The sequence below is a fragment of the Trachemys scripta genome, chromosome 8 (genome assembly GCF_013100865.1).
Source record: "Trachemys scripta elegans isolate TJP31775 chromosome 8, CAS_Tse_1.0, whole genome shotgun sequence".
NCBI classification, from domain to species: domain Eukaryota; kingdom Metazoa; phylum Chordata; order Testudines; family Emydidae; genus Trachemys; species Trachemys scripta.
The window spans coordinates 105785522-105807233 of record NC_048305.1 but is presented as its reverse complement, the minus strand read 5'-3'; the positions used below and the strand labels follow the sequence as shown (position 1 = coordinate 105807233).

Sequence of the window (21712 nt, the reverse complement as noted above, 5' to 3'; positions counted from 1 at the left end):
GACAACACAGTGATTAACCTGTCATTGGCTGCCAGCATTTTGTCTCAGAGAGCTCCTTCAATGGCTACCCCCGTGGAACTGCACCGCTGGGAAATTTTAAGGAAAAGGCTTTTCCTACACTACACTGTTTGACTTACAATTTCCCCAAGATGGAAGCGGTTCTCAAATTTTTTTTTGTTGACAGACCCCTTTTCAAATGCAACGTTAATGATGGACTCCCAACTGAGAAACTGATGGACAAAGGTATATATGTACCTCATATAAACATATACTGTTAGTAATGCCTTAAGAAAAAGAGCAGAGTACTTAGAGATGTCAGTGAGAGGGTTGTGCCTGCTTCTCACTGAAGAGTTTATCTATCGTTGGTGTGACTGTTGCCATTTTGAGGACCTCCCCGTGCAATCTCTAAGGCCCCCCATTTGAGAACCATTGCACGAGGGTACACAAAACACTGGTGGCCACTCTGAGTAGTGTAGACAACACAACATAGTGGTGCTGGTGATTCAATAAGTTGTGCTGCCTCCCTCTGAATCAGTCAGGCCTCAGTGTGGTGCTCCAGAATGCAACACCGTTGCAAGTGCCACATACAGGGTGAGGCGTGAAACCAAGGTCTTGGCCACTTGTGCATTCCAAGAAGCAAAACGCCACATTTACTCTCAACTATCCTAAGGGGAGTGTTGTGAAGCTTAAAATAGGGTTTTCTCCAAAATATGATGTACAAATGGTCTTCTCTTAGCAGATCTTCTCCCTGCACACTTGCAGAATCCCATGTGCTGACCTGAATGACAAAAGTAAGTTTTTACTGCTTTTTTCTGCCTGCACAACTAACACAGGCAAGAGGAAGAGAACTGCAAAGGCCATCCCAGCTTGTACATCATCAATACTACTACTTATTAAGTTCCAATCAGTTGCACTTGTGAAACTCTACTGAAGGCAATGGAGTTGAGTGGGTATCCCTGAGGTCTGCAGGATGGACACTGAGTAATTCTCACGCTAGAAGCTAAATTAAGTGAGGTAACAGGAGTGAAAATCCACTGGCGAGAAAAATCTGTAAAATCAATCATAGGTCAACTAAAATCACACATGTTGCAGCAACTGCTAAGCTGTCATACCATAGCCACCTGTAAATGCAATGACAAAAAACACCTAGAAAAGCCTCCAATAACAATAGCTGCAATATTCTTTACTAGCCCCACAGAGAACGACAAGTGTTGGTTCGCTAATAATCACAGTCACAGAACACAGTTCTAACCGCAAGCACGTCAATCGGGAACCAGTTGTAACAATTCTGTGGCCGCCTTGGATATCAAGGAGACAAATTTTTCATTTACATCAACGGATCTATCACAAACATAAACTACTGAATTTGAACAACATCTGAATTTAGCCCCCCGGCTTTTCTTAAAAAAACACATGGCTCTTTAACTCATCCCTTTCTCCTTCCCTGCTCTTTTTCATGATAATCCTTCTGCTCTTGCCAAACAAGGACACCGACCAGTTGTAGGTGCAAAATACTTCTCACTGAAAAATAACCCTGTGCTTTCATTGCTGTTTGTGGGAGCCACGTATCATGCATCAGGAAAATCCTTTCCCCCTCCTCTCCTTAACCCAGTTCATCTTTCTCCATCAATCCCACCCCAATATTTTTCCCCACTCCAAGCTAAATTTCCATTAAAAGGACCCCAGAGGGCTTACTTCTGAAGGAGGGATCTCTTAATGACAAGTTCTTCATCCAAGTCAGCTTCATTAGCCATGAAGAGCAACCGCTTTCCTGTGTCATCCACTCCAATGAAGTCACGCTGCTCCACTGAAGTAGAAAATCAAACACAACCATTTTACAGTCTTATCTTAATGAAATCTAAGACAACAAGGAGGATTGGTCAAATTGCCCTGGACTTCAAAACACAAACATAAGCAGAGATTAACCCACCAAGCCTAAGAACCTGCATTAATGCTCTACAACATACATTTATTTCATCCTTTCAACCAGAGTAACCAAAATGCGACTCAAGACGTATAAACATGGCCCCTGAAACTACCCATATCTTTAATATGAAGATGCCAACTGTGGAGACAGCAGGTCCCAGCATGCAATACTCCATCTTGATTGAGCTAATGCGTACTTCTCTTCCCTCTTTCTTTACAACTATTTCAATTTGCACTACAAAGAATCCATGATAATTAATAGCTCATCCGAGCCAGCTCCTCCTCCTTCACCATAAATCACTCTCCTTGTCTCATATCGCAATTAGCTGGTGAGGAGAGGATTATGGATTTCAGACAAGACTTCGCAACTAGTATCCTGTTTTCATACATGTTTTGTTAATAATAAATATGTAGGCTACACGCACACACAGCTCCAGACTCCTAATACTTGGATGCCCCAGGACACGTATTGGTTTAAAAAGGGCACCCACCCAAAGGAATACCTAATGTTCACATGTCTATTATGTCAATTTCTCTCTAGAGTAATGCTACTGAAATCAATGGCAATACAGTAGGGGTGAGTTTGGCCTAATGGTCTGAGTACTTTCTTTTTGAACAGTCTGTCCCAAGCACTGCAAACGGTGACGGCAAAACTTCATTCTCACAAATCTCTATGGATATGGGTCAAACCAGCTCTAGAGTAAAGAGCTCAGGAGAGCTGGGGGAAAGCCAGTTGGAAGGTGATTTCACTTTGCAATGAATATGGAATGCAACACAACTTTGGTGGTATCCACAAACTGTTCCCACACCCTGAAGCTGAAAGCACAGGAATATCTCAATGGCACAATTCGGATGCAAACTTTTCTTTTTCTTCCCAGAGACGGTATTTTTGGTCAAATGCTGGCATATGCTTTACCCTCCCCAATTCCTAAAACTCACACCAACCTTGTGTGAGAAATGAATGCCCTGGGAGAAATGATTTCCTCACAGTCTTCTTTTTTTCTACCCAAATTGCATTTTAACTCCACTTTTCCTCCTTCGCTTTCTTTCTATTTGCATCTTAATAGCTGCCATAGTGACAGCCACTACCAAAATAAGGTCAAAACTCCGTAGCTGTTGAAAGCGTCCCACTGGCAGCCTTTGATCCAAGTGGTCAAGCTTGCTAGCTCCCTTCAGACGTCTCCCCTCTCAAATTAAGTATATAGCTAAGGAGCACAAAAATAGGCCCTGAACACACAACAATGTGAAAAATTAAGCACAATTAGGATCAAGCAACCAACTCACAAAATTCTTGAGCGCAGTGGCTCTATTCATTCTAGACAGTAAATCAAGCTATAAGCCATGGTCCTAATTCTAAGCAGAGATAAACAAATGCCTGCTGCACCTAACCCTTTGAAATCCTTGTCTGCGCCTACATACAGAATAGCGACAGGTTTCTCAATACGGGCATCATGCTTCTTAAATTAAAGTCAGGTCCTAAGCCACTGTCTAGTCTACTGGATCTTTATGTCTGTACAGCAAAGAGCCTGTCTACAATAAAAAATAGAACCATGATTAAAACTGGATTGTGCAACATGGTTGTGGCCAAACAGGTTTTTCTCTTCCCTGTGTGGATAGAAAAAAAAGGCATAATAAATGTTAGTGAACTGTTTTACCCCTAGGAGAAACCTAGATAAAAATGTGCTCTTCCATGCACAGGCAAGAGATACGGTTGTTTTTGTGCCGCAGACCAGGCAAAATGTATCACCAAACCCTGTAGTGAAAAAGGACAGTTCTGAAATGCACTGACGTTAACAGGCTAGAAGCAGGCAGATAACTAGTTTAATTAGTCCCTGATGGAAAGGAAGGGGAAAAGGGAGAATGTGCATGAATGGTAACTTAAAGATGACCCACAAAGGGGAAAAAAAATGGACTTGTACCCTGGTCTGTATTTTGATGTTGGATAAAGATGGCTTGAAAGATTTTTGTCCCAATAAAAATAGTTCTACTTGGGGTATGTCTACACTATCCACATTACAGCATGGCCGCGGCAGCGCTGGGACGTGGGCAGTGTAGTCACGCTTTATCGCTGGGGGAGAGCTCTCCCGGCAATAAAAAACAAACAAACCCGAATGAGCGGTGGTAGCTTTATCCGTCGGCAGGGCAGCTCCCAACGATAAAGCACCGTCTATACTGGCGCTTTTAAAACTTTTGTCCTCGGGGGGGGAGAGGGGGGGTTCACATCCCTGAACGACAAAAGTTTTAGCGCTGAAAGTGGCAGTGTAGACACAGCCTTAGTTAGAAATCCAGGCTCTGTCTACCTTGGGGACTTTGAAGAGTGGAGAAATGATGACATCACAAGAGAGTGAGGCTGAGCAATTCAGGGGAGGAATTGTTAGTCAAATTTCTAAATCTTTGTTTTTAAACAAACCTATTTAACTCCGAGGCCTAATTGACATATGGGGAAAATATCTTTAAAAATTCAGAACTCCCGCCCCTTTTCAATTCAGGTGAGAGAACTCACATGACACATCCATCATGAGGTCATTCCACAACCATACCAATGATCCTCAGTGACATTCCTAAGATCTTTAAGGTAAGAAAAACAAGCAGGAAAGACCCACACCCTCACAATCCTTTCAGACTTTCTTTATACATATAAAGGCATAAACAATCCTTTGCCTGGGACTATCTGGGAGAGGACAATGGGTCTGGGACATAGAGCCAGGGATGGGAAGAGACAGGTCTCAGGCTTTGGCTACACTCGGGAATTCACAGCGCTGCTGCGGCAGCACTGTGAAGCGCGAGTGTAGTCATGCCGCCAGCGCTGTGAGAGAGCTCTCGCAGCGCTGTATGTACTCCACCTCTCCGAGGGGAGTAGCTTGCAGCGCTGCGAGTGAGAGTGCAGCGCTGCAGGCTCTGATCACACTGGCGCTTTACAGCGCTGCACTCGCTGAGCTTGGGGGGGTGGGAGGGAGCGTTTTCACACCCCTGAGCGCAGCAAGTTGCAGCGCTGTACAGCGCCACTGTAGCCAAGGCCTGAGGGAGAGGCCCGGACAGGTTTAAGGCACATATGTTGGGTCTAGCCTGGATGTTTGAACTTCTCATACTGACAGTCTCAAAAAACTCATGGCAGACACATTTGGCATGTCCGCCTTGGTCTTTGCCTCAATGCCCAGAGATAAGAATATACTGGCTTAGCACCCTAATATTGGGGTTCATTCTTCATACAATCTCTGCCTATCTGGGTTACTATCACTCCCCAGGGTCCTACTATGTTTGCATTGCTTCTTATGACTATGTTCCACAGATGTTAAGGCCAGAAGGGACCGTTATGATCACTAGCCTGACCTCCTACATAAGAAGCCAAAGTACTTCACCCAGCACTTGCTGCAGTGACCCCATAACTTGTGGTTGAACTATAGCATACATTTTAAAAAGACATCAAGGTGCACAAGAATTATTAAAGGAGGTCAGTGTTTTAGCCTCTATAACGAACACCTCTGTTTAAAGCTGACTACAGTGGCAAATTCATCCTGATTACAGCTACACAGTTTATTTCAAAACTGTTCTCTACAGCAGAGATATTAAACATCTAGAAAGCAATGAAATGACAGTTATTCCTTATGGGCCATTTTCTATCAGCCCGAGGCGATCTGGTAGATCTCTCCAATCTCTGACTTCTGCAAATTTATGAACTGATGACAACATTTATTGTTAGTTTAACAGAGCTTCCCAGGACTCAGGGTCCACAGGCAACCTTAACTGCGGCATTCCCTAAGCTTTGAGTGCTTGACTTTGTAACCTAAATAGCATACTTGTAACAGAGTTTTTTGTAATAATTTTCCAGGGTTTTTTTAAAAAAAGAGCAAATTGTAAAAAAACAGATTCCATCATGTGGCATCGTGCTGACATCCACATGGCTCATCAGCAGGGTTCCAACCTTTAGATTTACTGAACAGACCAGGGCTGACCCTACCCATATGCAAAGTATGCAGCTGCATAGGGCACCAGGAAATTTGGGGCACCAAATTGCCTGGTACTCTACGCAGCTGTGTGCTGCTCCAGCAGTCAGCCCGCCCAGGAAAGCTGCCCCGCCCCCGCCCCGCCTCTTCCTGCCCCTGCTCCGCCCCACCCCTTCCCCTGAGGATTGCAGCAGGGGTCGGGCTTGCTCTGCACTCACTGGGCAGCGGTAAGTGGAGCAACCCGGCCCCAGCCCGCTCTGCACCGCCGGCTTCCAGCCAGGCCACCAGTGAGTGCTGGGGGGCAGTTCCCCCCTGCCCTCCAAGTCCCAAGGCTGGCAGCCAGGGGAGCAGAGCAGAGCAGGCTGGGGCTGGTCACTCCACTTCTGCCACCCTGTGAGTGCGGGGTCGGGCCTGTCCTGCACTCACCGGGCAGCAGGAAGTGGAGTGACCCGGCCACAGCCTACTCCGCTAGTGAGTGCTGGGGGGGAAGTTTCCCACCTGCCCCCCATACCTGCCCTCCCCGCGGAGGCCTGTGGCCAGCCCCCCCCTCACCCCACCCCACAGAGGCCTGGGAACGCCCCCCTGCATAGGGCACCAAAATGCCTAGGGATGGCCCTGGAACAGACCTCCACCACATGAGCTTATGGAGTAAAACTGATAGCAACAGTAGGTTGTCATCCTCTAAGTGGACTAGCACTGGAGGGCGATTAGACACACACTTGGCCAGCGGTTTTCACAGAGATTTGCTGTCAGCAGAGGAATGGTGAGACTCAGGGATCTTGGGTTCTTTTCCAGGCTCTGGAGGGGAGTGTGCTCTAGTGGGCACAGACCCTTCTGCCCATTCCTCTCAAGCTTGACCCCTTTCTGCCTCATCCCCTCCAACGTGTCTCTGCCCCATCCCTCACTCCATGTCCCAGCCCCATTCTCCTCACCTAGTCAGTCCCTGTCTCCTCAGGCTTCTCACCACACTTCTAGGCTCCCCTTCTCTGGCTCTTTGCAGGGGGTTGGACTAGATGACCTCCTGAGGTCCCTTCCAACCCTGATATTCTATGATTCTCTTTGCCCAGTCTTTTTTGACCAATGGGGCAAAACCAGCATGTCCCCCTGTCCGTATGTCTTAGGAGACAGCCTTTAATTACATGATCACATACTATTTTACTATTTTTCCCACAGGACCCTTGCCTCTCTCAGTGTCCAGGTTGGATGGTGCTCGCTTAATGAGCTATTTCAGATTTTGTTCTACCCTCATTGCTCAATGTGCAGCCGCAGGTTTATTTAGCACCATTTCTTAACTTCCGAGTGCTTGACTGAGAAACTGTAATAATGCCCTTCTAAGGTGGTGTTTTGTGGTCACTTATCTACCCTCGCTTTACAAAGCAGTGTTTCTTTCAGAGGCCTTCAGGGGAGGGATGATCCAAGCTTTCATATCAGTCCTATTCCCTGTCCTTAAATCCTTTAGTCTAATAAGGGCAGGTCTTCACTATGGGGGGGAGGAGGGTCGATTTAAGATACGCAAATTCAGCTACGCGAATAGCGTAGCTGAATTCGACATATCGGAGCCGACTTACCCCGCTGTGAGGACGGCGGCAAAATCGACCTCCGTGGTTCCCCGTCAACGGTGCTTACTCCTACCTCTGCTGGTGGAGTAAGCGCGTCGATTCGGAGATCGATTGTCGATCCCCGAGAGATCGATTTCTACCCGCCGATTCAGGCGGGTAGTGTAGACCTAGCCTAAAGCAGTAGTTTCAGCCGTCTTCTTTTAAAGTCCCTCCATCCTGGGGCACACATTTGGCTTGGCCCTTCCATTCTACCATGTTGTAATATTATTGTTATTCTTTTGTATGACTTCAGTGCCTCGGAGCCAGGACCCCACGGAGCTGGATTTTAGTTTGCTCAGGTGCACTGAGTCAGGAAGAACACTGTTAGTCGACTTACCTGGCTTTTTTTTCCCTTTCTGTCCTGGTACCATTTCTGTGGGTTCCTGAGCTTTTTTCATCAATATGGAGAGTGTGGCATCATGGGCTCGAAACAGATCCACCACCTCATGTAAAGCAACATCTGTGATCAGATCACAGCTCAGTACCAAGACATCAGTCTGCCAAAACAGAGAAGAAAAAAATAAAAATTTCAAAGACAGAACATACCACATACTTGTCAACTTGGGATACCTTAGCAACAAACAGTCTGTAATGTTTCATGGCTTTCTCATTTGAGATCCACATTAAGCCACCAGACAGAGTTCCGGGTGTATGTTTTTACTGGCATGAAGAGGATATCTAACGGTAAGGTTACTGGATTTGTTACCACTGCCAGCGCACATCCAAGAATGGATCCAATTTGTCATGCTCTCCTTGCAACCCAAGGAGCAGGATCATGGACACACAGATGAGTTCACAGCCTTCAGTGCTGCCATTAAGTTCTGCAACGCTTGCCATGGCTATTTTAAGTTAATTAATAATAATGACCTTTCTGGAGTAATCTTTGTAGCTGACTTCCCACCTTGCCTAAACAATTGAAAAATGTATTTAAATGAAGTCACTCTTATTGGAAAATCAAATGCTGGACAAACCTGGCACCTGATTTACTCAGACATCACACCTCAGTTTGCTCACTTTATAAGCATGCCCTCTAAAAGCCAACATCGTCCTGCAACAAATTTTAATAAGCAAACTCCTATTACATTTAACTTTGATCTCAAAGGATCCCAAAGTGCTTTGGAAACTATACGAGGGAACCACTTCACTCACCACTAAAGTACAGCCACGTCTGAAGTGAAATACGACCAATTCCCCGCTATTGCCAATTACAAATACGCATGTCAGACCAGACGCTCTCTTGTTTAGGATCAGCTTTCAATTTCCTGTGAGTGGCAGAAAACTACTTTTCCAAAAACAACTAGTCAGACAGCTATTCTCGCCTCATTTAATTTGCTCCTGACACACCATTTCTAGAGCTTTGCCAACAGCAAAATTAGTGAGTTTGGACTTTATCTTTTAATTTTAATCCATCACTTTGCTCCTAAATGGTGTAATCACAACATTATGTGTCAGGGACACAGTTCTTCTTCCCTCCCTGGTGTTTGTTACTTTCATTTTTTCATCAGTCCATCATTTACTATGCAAGCTCTATGGCACAGAGACACGGATGTTTTTTGTGAAGCTCCTACCATAGGATACGTCATGGTGATAGGAGTTGAATTACTTTATTCATTATTTCTGCTTTAACTGTGAACACCACATCAATTCAAAGAGAAAACCTGAGTGTGCACTTTTTAGTTTGGAAGGGATTGCAAGATAGCCCTTTACCAGATATTAGGAGATGTGAAAGTCATAACTAGGAATAACTCTGAGGTTTGATATAGTGAAGGGCCTGCAGAGTCTTTCCCCAAAAGCCTTTGGAGATTGTCAGGTGTTTACCCGTAACTTTGGGGGAATTCATCATGCTACAGACTGCGACACAGCTACCGCGTTAGCATGCTGCACATGGGAGATGTCTAGTACTTTGCAGGGCCATGCCTATCATTTTTATGTAGAATATCTGCACTAATAATTTATTATGATGAAGATTATGGCCATTTAGTTTGAAGGAGAACATCCAGGTTGGAAGTCTGACGGGTCCAAAAATTGTGACCTACCTCTCTCCGTCTGAATATAATGCTGCTTATCAAAATCCATATTTCATATGGAGGTTTTGCCTAGGAGAAATGCTATGATTATCTCATCTGAAAAACAAACCAAAGAATCCAATGCCAGCTGCCCACCACTCAAGAGCAACTCTATATCAGCAAACCAATACGTACAAATACTGGGAGAAAAATCTGGCGAAGAAGATTTCAGCCTGCAGCTTTATGACTGTAAAGAGTGAGACATGCAATGAATGTCTTTCAGAGTATGTAATATTCAGTCTTTTTAAGCTGTAAAACTTCCAGATATTTGGTTTTCTGCAGGAGCATGAATTTAGTCGCAATACTTTCAAAGAAGGGCAAAGATTTGTCAAGGGCGTTTAAAAACAGACCAACTTTTCTTCTTCTACCTGATTTTGCAGAGGGAAAGGATCGCTGTTTAAATCTAAATGCATTCACTTCGACGGTGAATAAAGAGACAGACCAGACATGTCGTAAGGAACAACTATCTTGACTTGTAAAACAAATCTCGTAATTATTTAACATTTTACTAAGTGCTTTAATCTGTCATTGTAGTAAACTGCCAACAAGCCTTTCGTAATTGTGAACAGGCCCCCCTCTCACTTTAGGACGAGCTTTTGCAAAGACTGAATGCAAGACCCCTGAGGAGCACAGGGGAACAGAACCACCCAATGTCTGGTTGCCATCTGTTCTACCCATTTACTCTCCCAATATGTAAATACACGTCAGCGAGCACAGGGACCAGTGAAACACACAGCTGCTCTGTAAAGCCCACATTTCTGCCTCTCCTCCTGATGAGCAGAGCGCTGGCCTCAGAAGCATGCTGAGAATACACCGTGAAAGGCTCTTTGGGGACTCAACAGCCTCCCCTTTGAAACACCACTCCCCCCATAAATAAAGCCCTCACTGTCTAATGGATGCACTTTTTTCCAGCGTTGAACCCATGAAAGAATAAACTAATGGCTGAATGAAAAAATAAACTCTACTAGTACCCTAGTAGAAGTGCGTGTTTTTCATGACTTTCTTAAGGCTGGTGCAGTAGAAAGATAAACAAATGGGTCAGCTTGTATTTGTTCCAATATGTACTCCACAGACGTGCGCTAAGTACAGTGCACCGTCCTGACAAAGCATCAATAGAAAGGAGACATACTGTATGCACACATGAGCATTCACATCCCCTTAGCGCTCGATTTAATGAATTATGCAAACACTGAACATCAAAATCTTTACGAAATTAAATGCAACACTGATTACATCAACCCCAAACTATTATACAAACACGATAAGCAACAACATGAACTGGTTAAAAAAAAAAACAGCATATGCCATACTTAATAAGCACACACCCTGCAAGCTCAGTCACTTCAAGGGAAGGGGGGGGGGGGGAAGCAACTTATTATTCATTATTCAGACTGGGTGGATAAAAGATGAGGTGCGGATAACCCAGACAGGGATGATGGTCCAGTGTTTAGAGTGGTAGCCAGGGTCTCAGGAGACCCCGGCTCCACCAAAAATCTCCTGTGTAACTTTGGGTAAGTCATTCAGGGCTTGTCTACACAGTCCCTTCATCTGTGCCAGTGGGGGGGAGGGAGGGTAAATTCAGTGCACACATGCCAGCGTGCATTAAACTGGCTTGTGTGGATGCTGCTGTTGTATATTAAAAGTTCCCTGGTGTACATTAATATAGTCCTGTTTCAAAACAGGACTACATTAACGCACACTAAGGAACTTTCTAGTGCGTGCCAGCAGGGTCCACGTGGACTAGTTAGTCAGTGAGATGTTGATGCACATTAGAATTTACACCCCTGCAGGGGCACATTAAGGTACCGTGTAGACAAATGCTTTGTTTCTCAAATGTTTCGTTCCCCATCTGTAATATGGGGATAACAGTACTTCCCCACAATGCATTATAACTGTGATGTATCCAGGTGCTACAGGGGCCGTGTAAGTATCCTTCTTCTGTGTGGCTTAATGACAGCAATGTTAAATGTCCAAGTCTAGGTTGGCGATCCAATTGATTGCTTCAGGTGATGTGAAGTGGATGGCAGAGAGTCCATCAGGATATGATCGTTTGGGACACTGTTGACGAGATGTTCCATAGTTAAGTCCCTTTCCACAGCCGCAAATAGGATTGTGTCTCAGCCGCAATTTATGGAGGAGGTAGGTGGACCTGCCATGTGACGTGTAGATGCAGTTCAAAGTGGACCATATTTTTCATGGGGGAGAAAAGCCACTGGTTTCTTCAGTTGCGTCCTTGATCAGCAATTTGTTCAGGACGTGAATCCTTCCACTTCGCTTGCCATTGATCTTTGGGAAAAACCCGGAGTTGTCAAGCTCTTGTGCTGCAAGCCAAAAAGGTTTTCTGAATTTGAGTCAGACTCTTGGTATATTATATTATGTAGGTCTTCATGTATTGAAAATCCTTGTTCCCTTGAATACTATGGAACTCCCAAAGGATTCTCACGGTAAGTAAATCCCATGCAGTCATAATAATGTCATCAGCATAGATAAATTTCCATGATGATGTTCAGGGACGGTCGCTGGTGTAAGTATTTAACAGGATTGGTGCTAGGACTGATCCCTGTGGTAGGCCATTGTTGAGCATGTATGGCCTGCTGACCTGGTCACCAAGGAAAATGCAAAACAATTTTCCAAACTCTTGGGAAGAATTTTATTATTGCATTGCATGGGATCATTTTGATGGCTTTCAAGAGAAGGGCGTTCGTTCCTCCTTACAGTGTCATAGATGGCAGAGAAGTATAAGAAAGCTACCCCACTCTTAAGTTTTCACTGGAATCCCACCTTGATGCATGTTTTTAAAAGGCGAATACTTGGTCGGTGCAGCAGCAGCCGAGTCGGAAACCCAATTATTCATTCAGCAACATTGCTTCTACAAGCGGCATAATCCTTGCCAGTAATATTACGTATGTTTTTCAGATGTATTTATCCATCACACCATACCACACCATGCATCAACAGGAGGACAGAATGCAATCCAAAACATCAAGCTAGTCATGGAAGTTTAGATACCATGGTGATAGGCACCATAAAAAAAAAAAAAAACCCACAACTTTAAGAAGACATATTGGCAAGAACTTCACACTAAACCCTGCCCACCCTGGGATGCCTACACAATGAAGAAAATAAGTCCCCAAAAGATCATCTTAAGATTTCAACACGAGAGTGACTTAAAAATAGAAAACACATTTTGAATTGGAATTAATTCACAATATAGATCAAAGGAGGCATACCACGACTATACAGTAGCATATCCCAGCCTAAATCAAAACCCTTGGGTTTGCTCACACCCCGTATACAATGGACACCATTAAAAACTCAATGTCCCACTCAGCAGTGATTGAAGTATCTCTCCTGCTCTAATAACAGGAAGATATCAAGGTAACCATGGACAACTGGCAGTGAACGTTGAGTTTTTAATAGCATCCATTTTAGGTTTTTCTATCCAGTAAAGTTACAGAAAAAGGATTGGACCTTTGTAGACGAAAAACAACAGCCGCTTAAATACCAGTCCAAAAAATCAGAAAACATATGCTACAAGGAAAATCTCTAATTCAGACAAGATCAGCATTGAGAGAAAAAAAAGAAATTTCAGTAGCATTATTAACATACAATTTAAATTAACACATAACCACTAGGGGGAATAAACAGTTTCTAAGGGAACTAAAGAAAGACGTGTTAAATGCAAAATAAATTATGGTAATGCAATATTACAGTTGAGATGTTACAGGAATAAAAGGCAGGAAGTTGAAAGGTTTGGTTTCTACAGCAAGTACAACTCAATTTATTTGCACAAATGAAATATTTTGCATTACTTTATATGGCATTCATACCTTAATATAGTATGGGGCCATGTTACAGTTACTGTTGGAACCAGAACTCTGATGTTCCTAACTTTTGGGAAGGCAAAGTCTCAACCATATGTTGTATTACCATCAGATTATAGATGAAGTGTCCCTGTAATTCTAAAAATGGAGGAAAGAGAACAGTTCTGCTGTGGGCAGCGGCTTGGACGGAGCACCTGCCTCCATAGGAACCGCATTACCCACCACAGCTCACGCTAAGAATCTAATTGCATCCGAGGAGGTAGTAGAACCTGCTGCCCCCTCAGTCTCTAAAGAGCCCCTCCAATTACCACATCCGTGACCTTTTTAGGGTATTTGAGGCTCTTTGGCTGCTGCTGTAAGTGCAACAGGGAATCTGTACGTCACCTTCTGCTTTGATTTTTCAGAATCTATAGGATTTTGTTCCCTTTGGTGGGGAATTCCCACTGCTACTCAATGGCAGCATTTAGCACCAAGCCAAGATTTCCTATCTAGTAGTAAAATAAAAATAAAATAAAAAATGTTCACCTGCTGTGCACTTCGCCTTAAGCGCTAGCGTTTACTGGTAGTCTAGAGCGTTAGCCACTCTTGTGAGTATAGTCCCAAGCAGTTCGGGAGGATAAATTCTGTCCTACAAGCTAGGCTCTCTCTCATGGGGTCCCAGAGCTTGGGCTCTAGCCTGAACCTGACCAGCTGCACTGCATTTTACAGCCCCGTAGCCCGAGCCCTGAGAACCCAAGTCAGCTGATCCGGGTCAGCCTTGGGTGTTTAATTGCTCAGTAGATGTACCCTGAATCAGAAAACTGTTCTTCCTCAGCAGGCAGGGGATGAAGACTTAAGAAGAGTCTGATCCCCTTTAAAAAAAAAAGCTATAGATTCTTCTGGAAAAAGAGGAAGAAATAGGGAAAGTATCAGGAGCAGGGCAGGCCCTGACCTCCCAGGTGAAGCTATCTCCAGGCAATGTAAACACTTTCACCTACATAACCTGTCAGTTTCACTGCCAGTGAGCTGAAGGAAAGCCACCAAGGGCTTGGGAGGAGACAACTCCTGTCCTTTAGTACAGATCATCCCGCCCACCAACTCAGGAGGGATCTCACAAGGCAAACACTATTCCATCTTATCTCAACATCTCAAGAACAGCCATGCAAAATTCCAATTTTTTGAAGTTCACATAGGCTGAGAATAGGAATGAGCCATTTCAGCCCAGAGTTTATTACCAAAATTGACATCTGGGATGGAAAAGGTAACTTAAAAAAACACCTAAGCACCTGAAAACAGGAGCTTAAGGATGAGCATATCGAGTTCATGCATGTATTAGGAATACTCTCAAAACAGAACTTCAGTGTAGTGACATTATTAAACTGTGGGAAACAGCCACAAGAATTGAAGTCTGGAAAACATGCCTTCCGATACATTTGTTTCTCTGCTCTCTACAAATGCAACCTTGCCCCACTTACATCTATTCAGAATGGTGCTGCAAAGATCATTTTCTTATGACCAAGTCAATCCTTTCTTTGCATCCCTTTGCTGGCTAATCCTTCTCTATGCATCAAACATAAGTGACTCGTCTTCATTTTCAAGGCCCTTCACAGCCTATCCCCACCCTCCCGAGCATCTTTCACTACTTAGATGTTGATTCCTGCCTCCGATTGCCCACTTGTTCCATTTGTGCTTTCTCCTATGCTGCCCCCATGCTTCGGAGGACCTGCCCGAAAATATCCAGAATGTTACCTCATTATCTTCCTTCCTGTGATGCCTACAGAAAAACTTGACAGTGGTTACACCACCAGTGGACTGAGACCATAGCTTGTCATCCTGGCCAATCCTGTCTCATTGGGTCCTTGTACGAATATAAGAACGGCTGTACTGGGTCAGACCAAACGTCCATCCAGCCCAGTATCCTGTCTTCCGACAGTGGCCAATGCCAGGTGCCCCAGAGGGAGTGAACCTAACAGGTAATGATCAAGTGATCTCTCTCCTCAGGGCCGGCTTTAGCAAGAGCGGGGCCCGATTCCTGGGGGCGGGGCTTGCTGCAAGCCCCGCCCCCAGGAATTGAGCCGTGCTCCGGCCGGGGTTGCCGGGCTTGGGTCCAACCCGGATCCACGCCGCGGGGGGGGGGGGGGCCTGAGGGGCCGGGGGGGAGGGGGGACGGGGGAGACCCAAGCCGCGCCGCGGGATGGGGGAGACCCGAGCCGCGCCGCGGGACGGGGGAGACCTGCTGCCCATTAATTTCATTTGGTGGCCCCTAGTTCTTATATTATGGGAACAAGTAAATAACTTTTCCTTATTCACATTCTCCACACCACTCATAATTTTATATACCTCTATCATATCCGCCCTTAGTCTCCTCCTTTCCAAGATGAAAAGTCCTAGCCTCTTTAATCTCTCCTCATATGGGACCCGTTCCAAACCCCTAATCATTTTAGTTGACCTTTTCTAATGCCAGTATATCTTTTTTGAGATGAGGAGACCACATCTGTACGCAGTATTCAAGATGTGGGAGTACCATGGATTTATATAAGGGCAATAAGATATTCTCCATCTTATTCTCTATCCCATTTTTAATGAGTCCTAACATCCTGTTTGCTTTTTTGACCACCACTGCACACTGCGCGGACGTCTTCAGAGAACTATCCACGATGACTCCAAGCTCTCTTTTCTGATTAACTGTAGCTAAATTAGCCCCCATCATATTGTACATATAGTTGGTGTTATTTTTTCCAATATACATTGGAATCTCCCCCGTCCATATCCCTCTATTGTTTCCTGTCTTATCCTCAGAGCGCAAGCTGTTTGGGGGCCAGGGATCATCTTTTTGTTCTGTTTATACAAGCCTCTAGCCCAATGTGTCCTGGCCCTGACCTCTTGTCTAGGACTCCTAGGCTCTACAATAATACATATTAATAACAATAAAGGAGATCAACCTACTTAGCTAATTGAGGAAAAGGCTAAGAGGGGATTTGATCTCAGTCTGTAACTGCTTACACAGGGAGAAGACATCTGATAGCAGGAGGGGTCTGTAATGTAGCAGACACAGGCATTAATGATCTGGAGAATGGCGTGGATTGCACCCTCAGCAAGTTTGCAGATGACACTGAACTTGCAGGCGTGGTAGATACGCTGGAGGGTAGGGACAGGATACAGAGGGACCTAGACAGATGAGAGGATTGGGCCAAAAGAAATCTGATGGGGTTCAACAAGGACAAGTGCAGAGTCCTGCACTTTGGACGGAAGAATCCCATGCACTGCTACAGACCAGGGACCGAATGGCTAGGCAGCAGTTCTGCAGAAAAGGATCTAGGGGTTACGGTGGACGAGAAGCTGGATATGAGTCAGCAGTGTGCCCTTGTTGCCAAGAAGGCTTACGGCATTTTGGGCTGTACAAGTAGGAGCATTGCCAGCAGATCGAGGGATGTGATCATTCCCCTCTATTCAACATTGGTGAGGCCTCATCTGGAGTACTGTGTCCAGTTTTGGGCCCCACACTACAAAAAGGATGTGGAGAAGTGGAGAGAGTCCAGCGGAGGGCAGTGAAAATGATTAGGGGGCTGGGGCACATGACTTATGAGGAGAGGCTGAGGGAACTGGGATTGTTTAGTCTGCAAAAGAGAAGAATGAGGGGGGATTTCATAGCTGCTTTCAACTACCTGAAAGGGGGTTCCAAAGAGGATGGATCTAGACTGTTCTCAGTGGTACCAGTTGATAGAACAAGGAGTAATGGTCTCAAGTTGCAGTGGGAGAGGTTTAGGTTGGATATTAAGAAAAACTTTTTCACGAGGTGGGTGGTGAAGCACCGGAATGGGTTACCTAGGGAAGTGGTAGAATCTTCTTCCTTAGAGGTTTTTAAGGTCAGACTTGACAAATCCCTGGCTGGGATGATTTAGTTGGGATTGGTCCTGCTTTGAGCAGGGGGTTGGACTAGATGATCACCTGAAGTCCCTTCCAACCCTGATATTCTATGATAAGGTCAAGATCCAGTGGCTAGAAACTGAAGCCAGCAAAGTTCAAACTGGAAATAAGAAACATTTACGAGTGAGAATAAACAACTAATGGAACAAGTTAGCAAAGGATGTGGTAGATTCGCCATCACTTGGAGTCCTTAAGGCAAGATCAGATGTTTTTCTGAAAGATATTGTCTCGCACAATCACAAGGTATTATTGGGCTAAATGCAAGAATCACTAGGTGAAATGATCTAGCCTGTATCATGCAGGTCAAACCAGATGATCGTAATAGTCCCTTCCGACCCTCAAATCTATGAAGATAAAACAACAGCAGCATGCAAGATGAAAAGACACATACGTAACAGAGGCCTCTGAGGTCCTTTCTTCAATCATAATCAGTTTGATTCTAAAACAAAATATGCTGCTTTTCGGAGGCCCGGGGGAGAAGGAATATGTTTATCTCCCAGATCAAACCCTCAAAGTCACTGTGCAAAGAACAATTTCAGCTTTGCTTTGACGAACAGAAACACCATGGCCTCGTCAGTTCCACATTATATTCTAGGCCGAATGAATCACTGAGACCTTGAAACGTGTATGGGGCTTTCAGGATATCCTCCTTTGAGCCCAGAACTGTCCATGGTGACATGACTGGCCTGTACAGGAAAAAAGAGATCTGCCACAGAGATAAATCAAAATGATGGGTGCTCAGTTCCCTATGTAATCCAACCCATTGTTCTGCTGTATCCACACCGTCCTCTGTTTGAATATTCCTAAACCAGTCTGTTCTCCAGGTCAGCGGTCCAGTTTTTCAGGGACTCCCAGTCCGCAACAATCATTGCAAAGGTCAAAAAATAAAAAATGAAAGAACTGAATAGGGACACCAAGCAGAGAAACCTGGACAATGACCACTGCTCCGAGGTAGCATCACAGGAGTCCATGGACACTACTCAATGGAAGTTCAAGACTGCCAGTCTCACAGAACGAAGTTCTCTATTTTTCTTGATAATAGGAACAGAATGGACAACTCTCTCAAACCTGACCTGAAGGGCCCATATCTAGGGTGAGAGAGTAGTTAGGTCTCCGAGGCTCTTTCAACCCTTGGCCTCTCCACTGAGATGGCCAAGAAGGTTGCCAATTCCTGGCAGTGGTGTCTGAGATATTGATATGTTTGTGTAAGAACACAAGAACAGCCATACTGGGTCAGACCAAAGGTCCATCTAGCCCAGTATCCTGTCTTCCGACCAGGGCTTTGGAGCGGAGCCCAGAGCTGGAGCACGGAGCAGCTCGGAGCAGTGGAGCTGCAGGTTTTTGCCTGGAGCTGGAGCGGAGTCGGAGCACAGCTCCAAAGCCCTGCTTCCAACAGTGGCCAATACCAGGTGCCCCAGAGGGAATGAACAGAACAGGTAATCATCAAGTGATCCATCCCGTTGCCCATTCCCAGCTTCTGGCAAACAGAGGCTAGGGACACCATCCCTGCCCATCCTGGCTAACAGCCACTGAACTAAATTGTGTAGATTCTTAACTAAGATTGTATAGATTTTCACACCTTCATTACAGCAGAGCATCTCCTAGGAACGAGGTCACCAAACTTATTTCATACAAGCCTCTGAATACGCATCAAATTCAACAACTTTTGATCACTACAAATATGAATTTGAACTAGCAACCTAGAAGTGAAACGTTCTGTATTCCATTATCAACCCCCAAGCCATACAGTCCTTTAATCTCAATTCCCTTAAAACACTTGGTCTGGATACCTCTATGAAAGCTGGATATAAATATTTTTATAGAGGAGTTCCAAATGAGATTTATTCAGATTAATTTTTACTTAAGACTTTTTATTTTTAAAATATTCCCATTTCACTCATATTAATTCTTCCTAAAACACACATTGCAATAAAATATTTATGCAAAAGTTGTGATTTATTTTAAATGAGGAAAACATGAGATGATTGCAAAGGCTTTACTAATAAAGAGGAAGATTATTTTAACTTCTGCTGTTTATGCCATTAAATGAAAACTATAATGGTAGCGCACATAAAGTCTGCACTGCTCTGGAATAAAATCATTTTTCAGGATCACTTTAGCAAAGTTATTTTAATTATACAGAGTCCAATACTTTTGCAATTCAAATACCATCTTGTTTGTGGAACTCACATGGAAGTGTATATGAGTGTCTAGATGGAAAAACATACATATTAACATGGGCAAAAAATATCAACAATTAAAATCAATAAAGGACGTCCAAGTGCAAACAAGCTTCAGAGAGGTACAGTGTGGACTGAGCACAGGACTGGATGCCTGGAACTTTAGGCCCTCAGAACAAGTGATGGCGCCATCTAGTGACTCCCTCTAGGACCTTGCAGATAGCTGGTAAACTCCCTGCCTCATTTCATCTTCCCCACATGAGATTGTGTGAGGACTCCGTTTGCGAGGCACTGTAAAAGCGCCAGGAGTCATCGTCATTATTCACCGCTCCGCGGGTTAAAATCAATTGCCTCATGCAAGCGTCTAACGTTTTGTTACTAATCCACAGTAAACAGGCAGCAAAATAAGTCGCCATATCATTTTAAAGCTATGCAACTTTGGGGTTGTTTTTTTAAGTTTGGAAAGACAATTTAACTCTGGAAATGTGCCAGACAGAACACGATTCGAGGCAGCCCTGTATATAGCCACCAAACAGGTACAGCAAGGACAACAGCACTGCAGGCTTCCCCCACACAGCATCACCAGCCTGCTTCCGAGGCCCGTGGACCAGGGACGGGGGCAAGAGCTGTCTGTCAGTATCTGTACTTCACCACCAAGCCTGTCAGCTGCGGTTACTGTGGTTTGGGGATGTCAGCTGTCCATTAGGAACTGGCCAATGACATACAACCCACAATTCATTTCACCTAAGCCATCCAACAGCCATCAGACGGTGGCAACTCATAGTCACTTCTCCCTTGGCTGGATGTGACGCTCAGACAGAGGTGAAACACTGCACATCCATTGCCAATCCCTTGAGCCATCTCGTTCTGCTGTGCAGCATGTTAACGTCATGTGCAAAGCAGAACAGTCTCTTTGGAGTCATCAAAACAAAGGGGTGAGACAGGGCTTTTTTTATTTGCATTTTGTATTTGCTGTCAGCCATGCTGAAGAGACTGGTGAAATGCTTTTAACTGAGCTAAACGTTCTGTTTATCTATTTTAAAATTAAGTGCTGCTGAGAAAGAGATCCTGTTTGTCTCCTTATAGATGAATTTCACTCTTTTTTATTTCCACTGACAGTACAAAAATATCTCTCTGTATATTACGGGGATTCAAGTTTTTCTTTCCACGGTCACCAAATGTTGCTCAACTGTACAAGGAGAATTCAGATTCCCCCTTCCAGCCGTTACAGTGAGCTTACTTACATCATGTGTTTGGAAAGGAGATTTTTCAACAGAGGAAGTGAAGCGCTTAGCCATGCTGTCCAAGACTACACGGATCAGTGACCCTCAGCAGCATACAGACCACCACTGTGACATCACAATTTCCACAACATGGCTCAAAAAGATGCACATACCAGGAGAATCTGGAGTTTCAATCTTTGTTTATTTGTTCGGGGAAGGAATTTTTTCTCCTTAATGGCCGGCCTTTATTACAATTGTTGGAAATTTTACTTTAGAAACTGGGAAAACCAGGTGGACCACCTGAGATGGAACATTTCATATGCAATCACTTACCGGTGATAGGAGCAGAAGGCATGCTGATTAGTTCACAGTATATTAGTCAGGGCTTCCATTAACACAACTAAGGGCTCATCAAGGAAGGAAAATGTGAAATCGTTTCATTGCTATTACTCTCCTGGAATGCCACATTTTAACAGCTGGCCAGAGTATAGTGGGTGACAAGGGAGAGGAAAGCTTAATACAAGATAAAAAAAATATGGACTTAGTGAAGACAAAGGTTTAACACAGGTATACCCACCCTCCCTCTGCCCAAAACCCAGATTTCATTACCTAACCAGGTATCTCAACCTGCCACCTAGAGGGCTCCAGCCTGAGAGGGTGGCACCAGACAGCAGCCGCGTGGGGCTGATGAAACCTGGCATCAAAACAGGGTGGCCAAAAATTAAAGAAGCCTAAGTTTAAAAAGAACTCATTTTTAAATTACACTCTCAGAAAGGACGATCACAGAAAGTTTTGACACAGTTTTGATAAATGGTATAAGCAGCTCAAAGGATTAACCCAGAGGACGTGAGCGCATCAAGTGCCTGCCAGAACACTACAGTCAAACACAGCATCGTGATTTTGTGTTGGTGAATTACCCAATGGAGAGGCTAAATTTTTACCTTTGCTGTAGTCCTTGCTTTGGAAGAACCACAATTTAGAAGCTTCTTCCTACCCAGTTATGATAAAAAAAATCATTCAAAACTTTTTTCTAAGTGTAGTACAT

The 21712-nt window shown here is 44.4% G+C and overlaps 1 protein-coding gene across 2 annotated transcripts in view; it reads right to left on the bottom strand.

Moving 5' to 3' along the window:
• EIF2B3 (eukaryotic translation initiation factor 2B subunit gamma) overlaps positions 1-21712 on the bottom strand; it is a 148093-nt gene that overhangs the window by 112463 nt on the left and 13918 nt on the right. For both annotated transcript variants that reach the window (XM_034778512.1, XM_034778513.1), the window contains exons 4-5: positions 7806-7965; positions 1696-1807 (exon numbers count right to left, since the gene is read on the bottom strand). In XM_034778512.1, coding sequence (XP_034634403.1) covers positions 1696-1807; positions 7806-7965 — 272 coding nt within the window. The remainder of the gene's footprint in view (positions 1-1695; positions 1808-7805; positions 7966-21712) is intronic.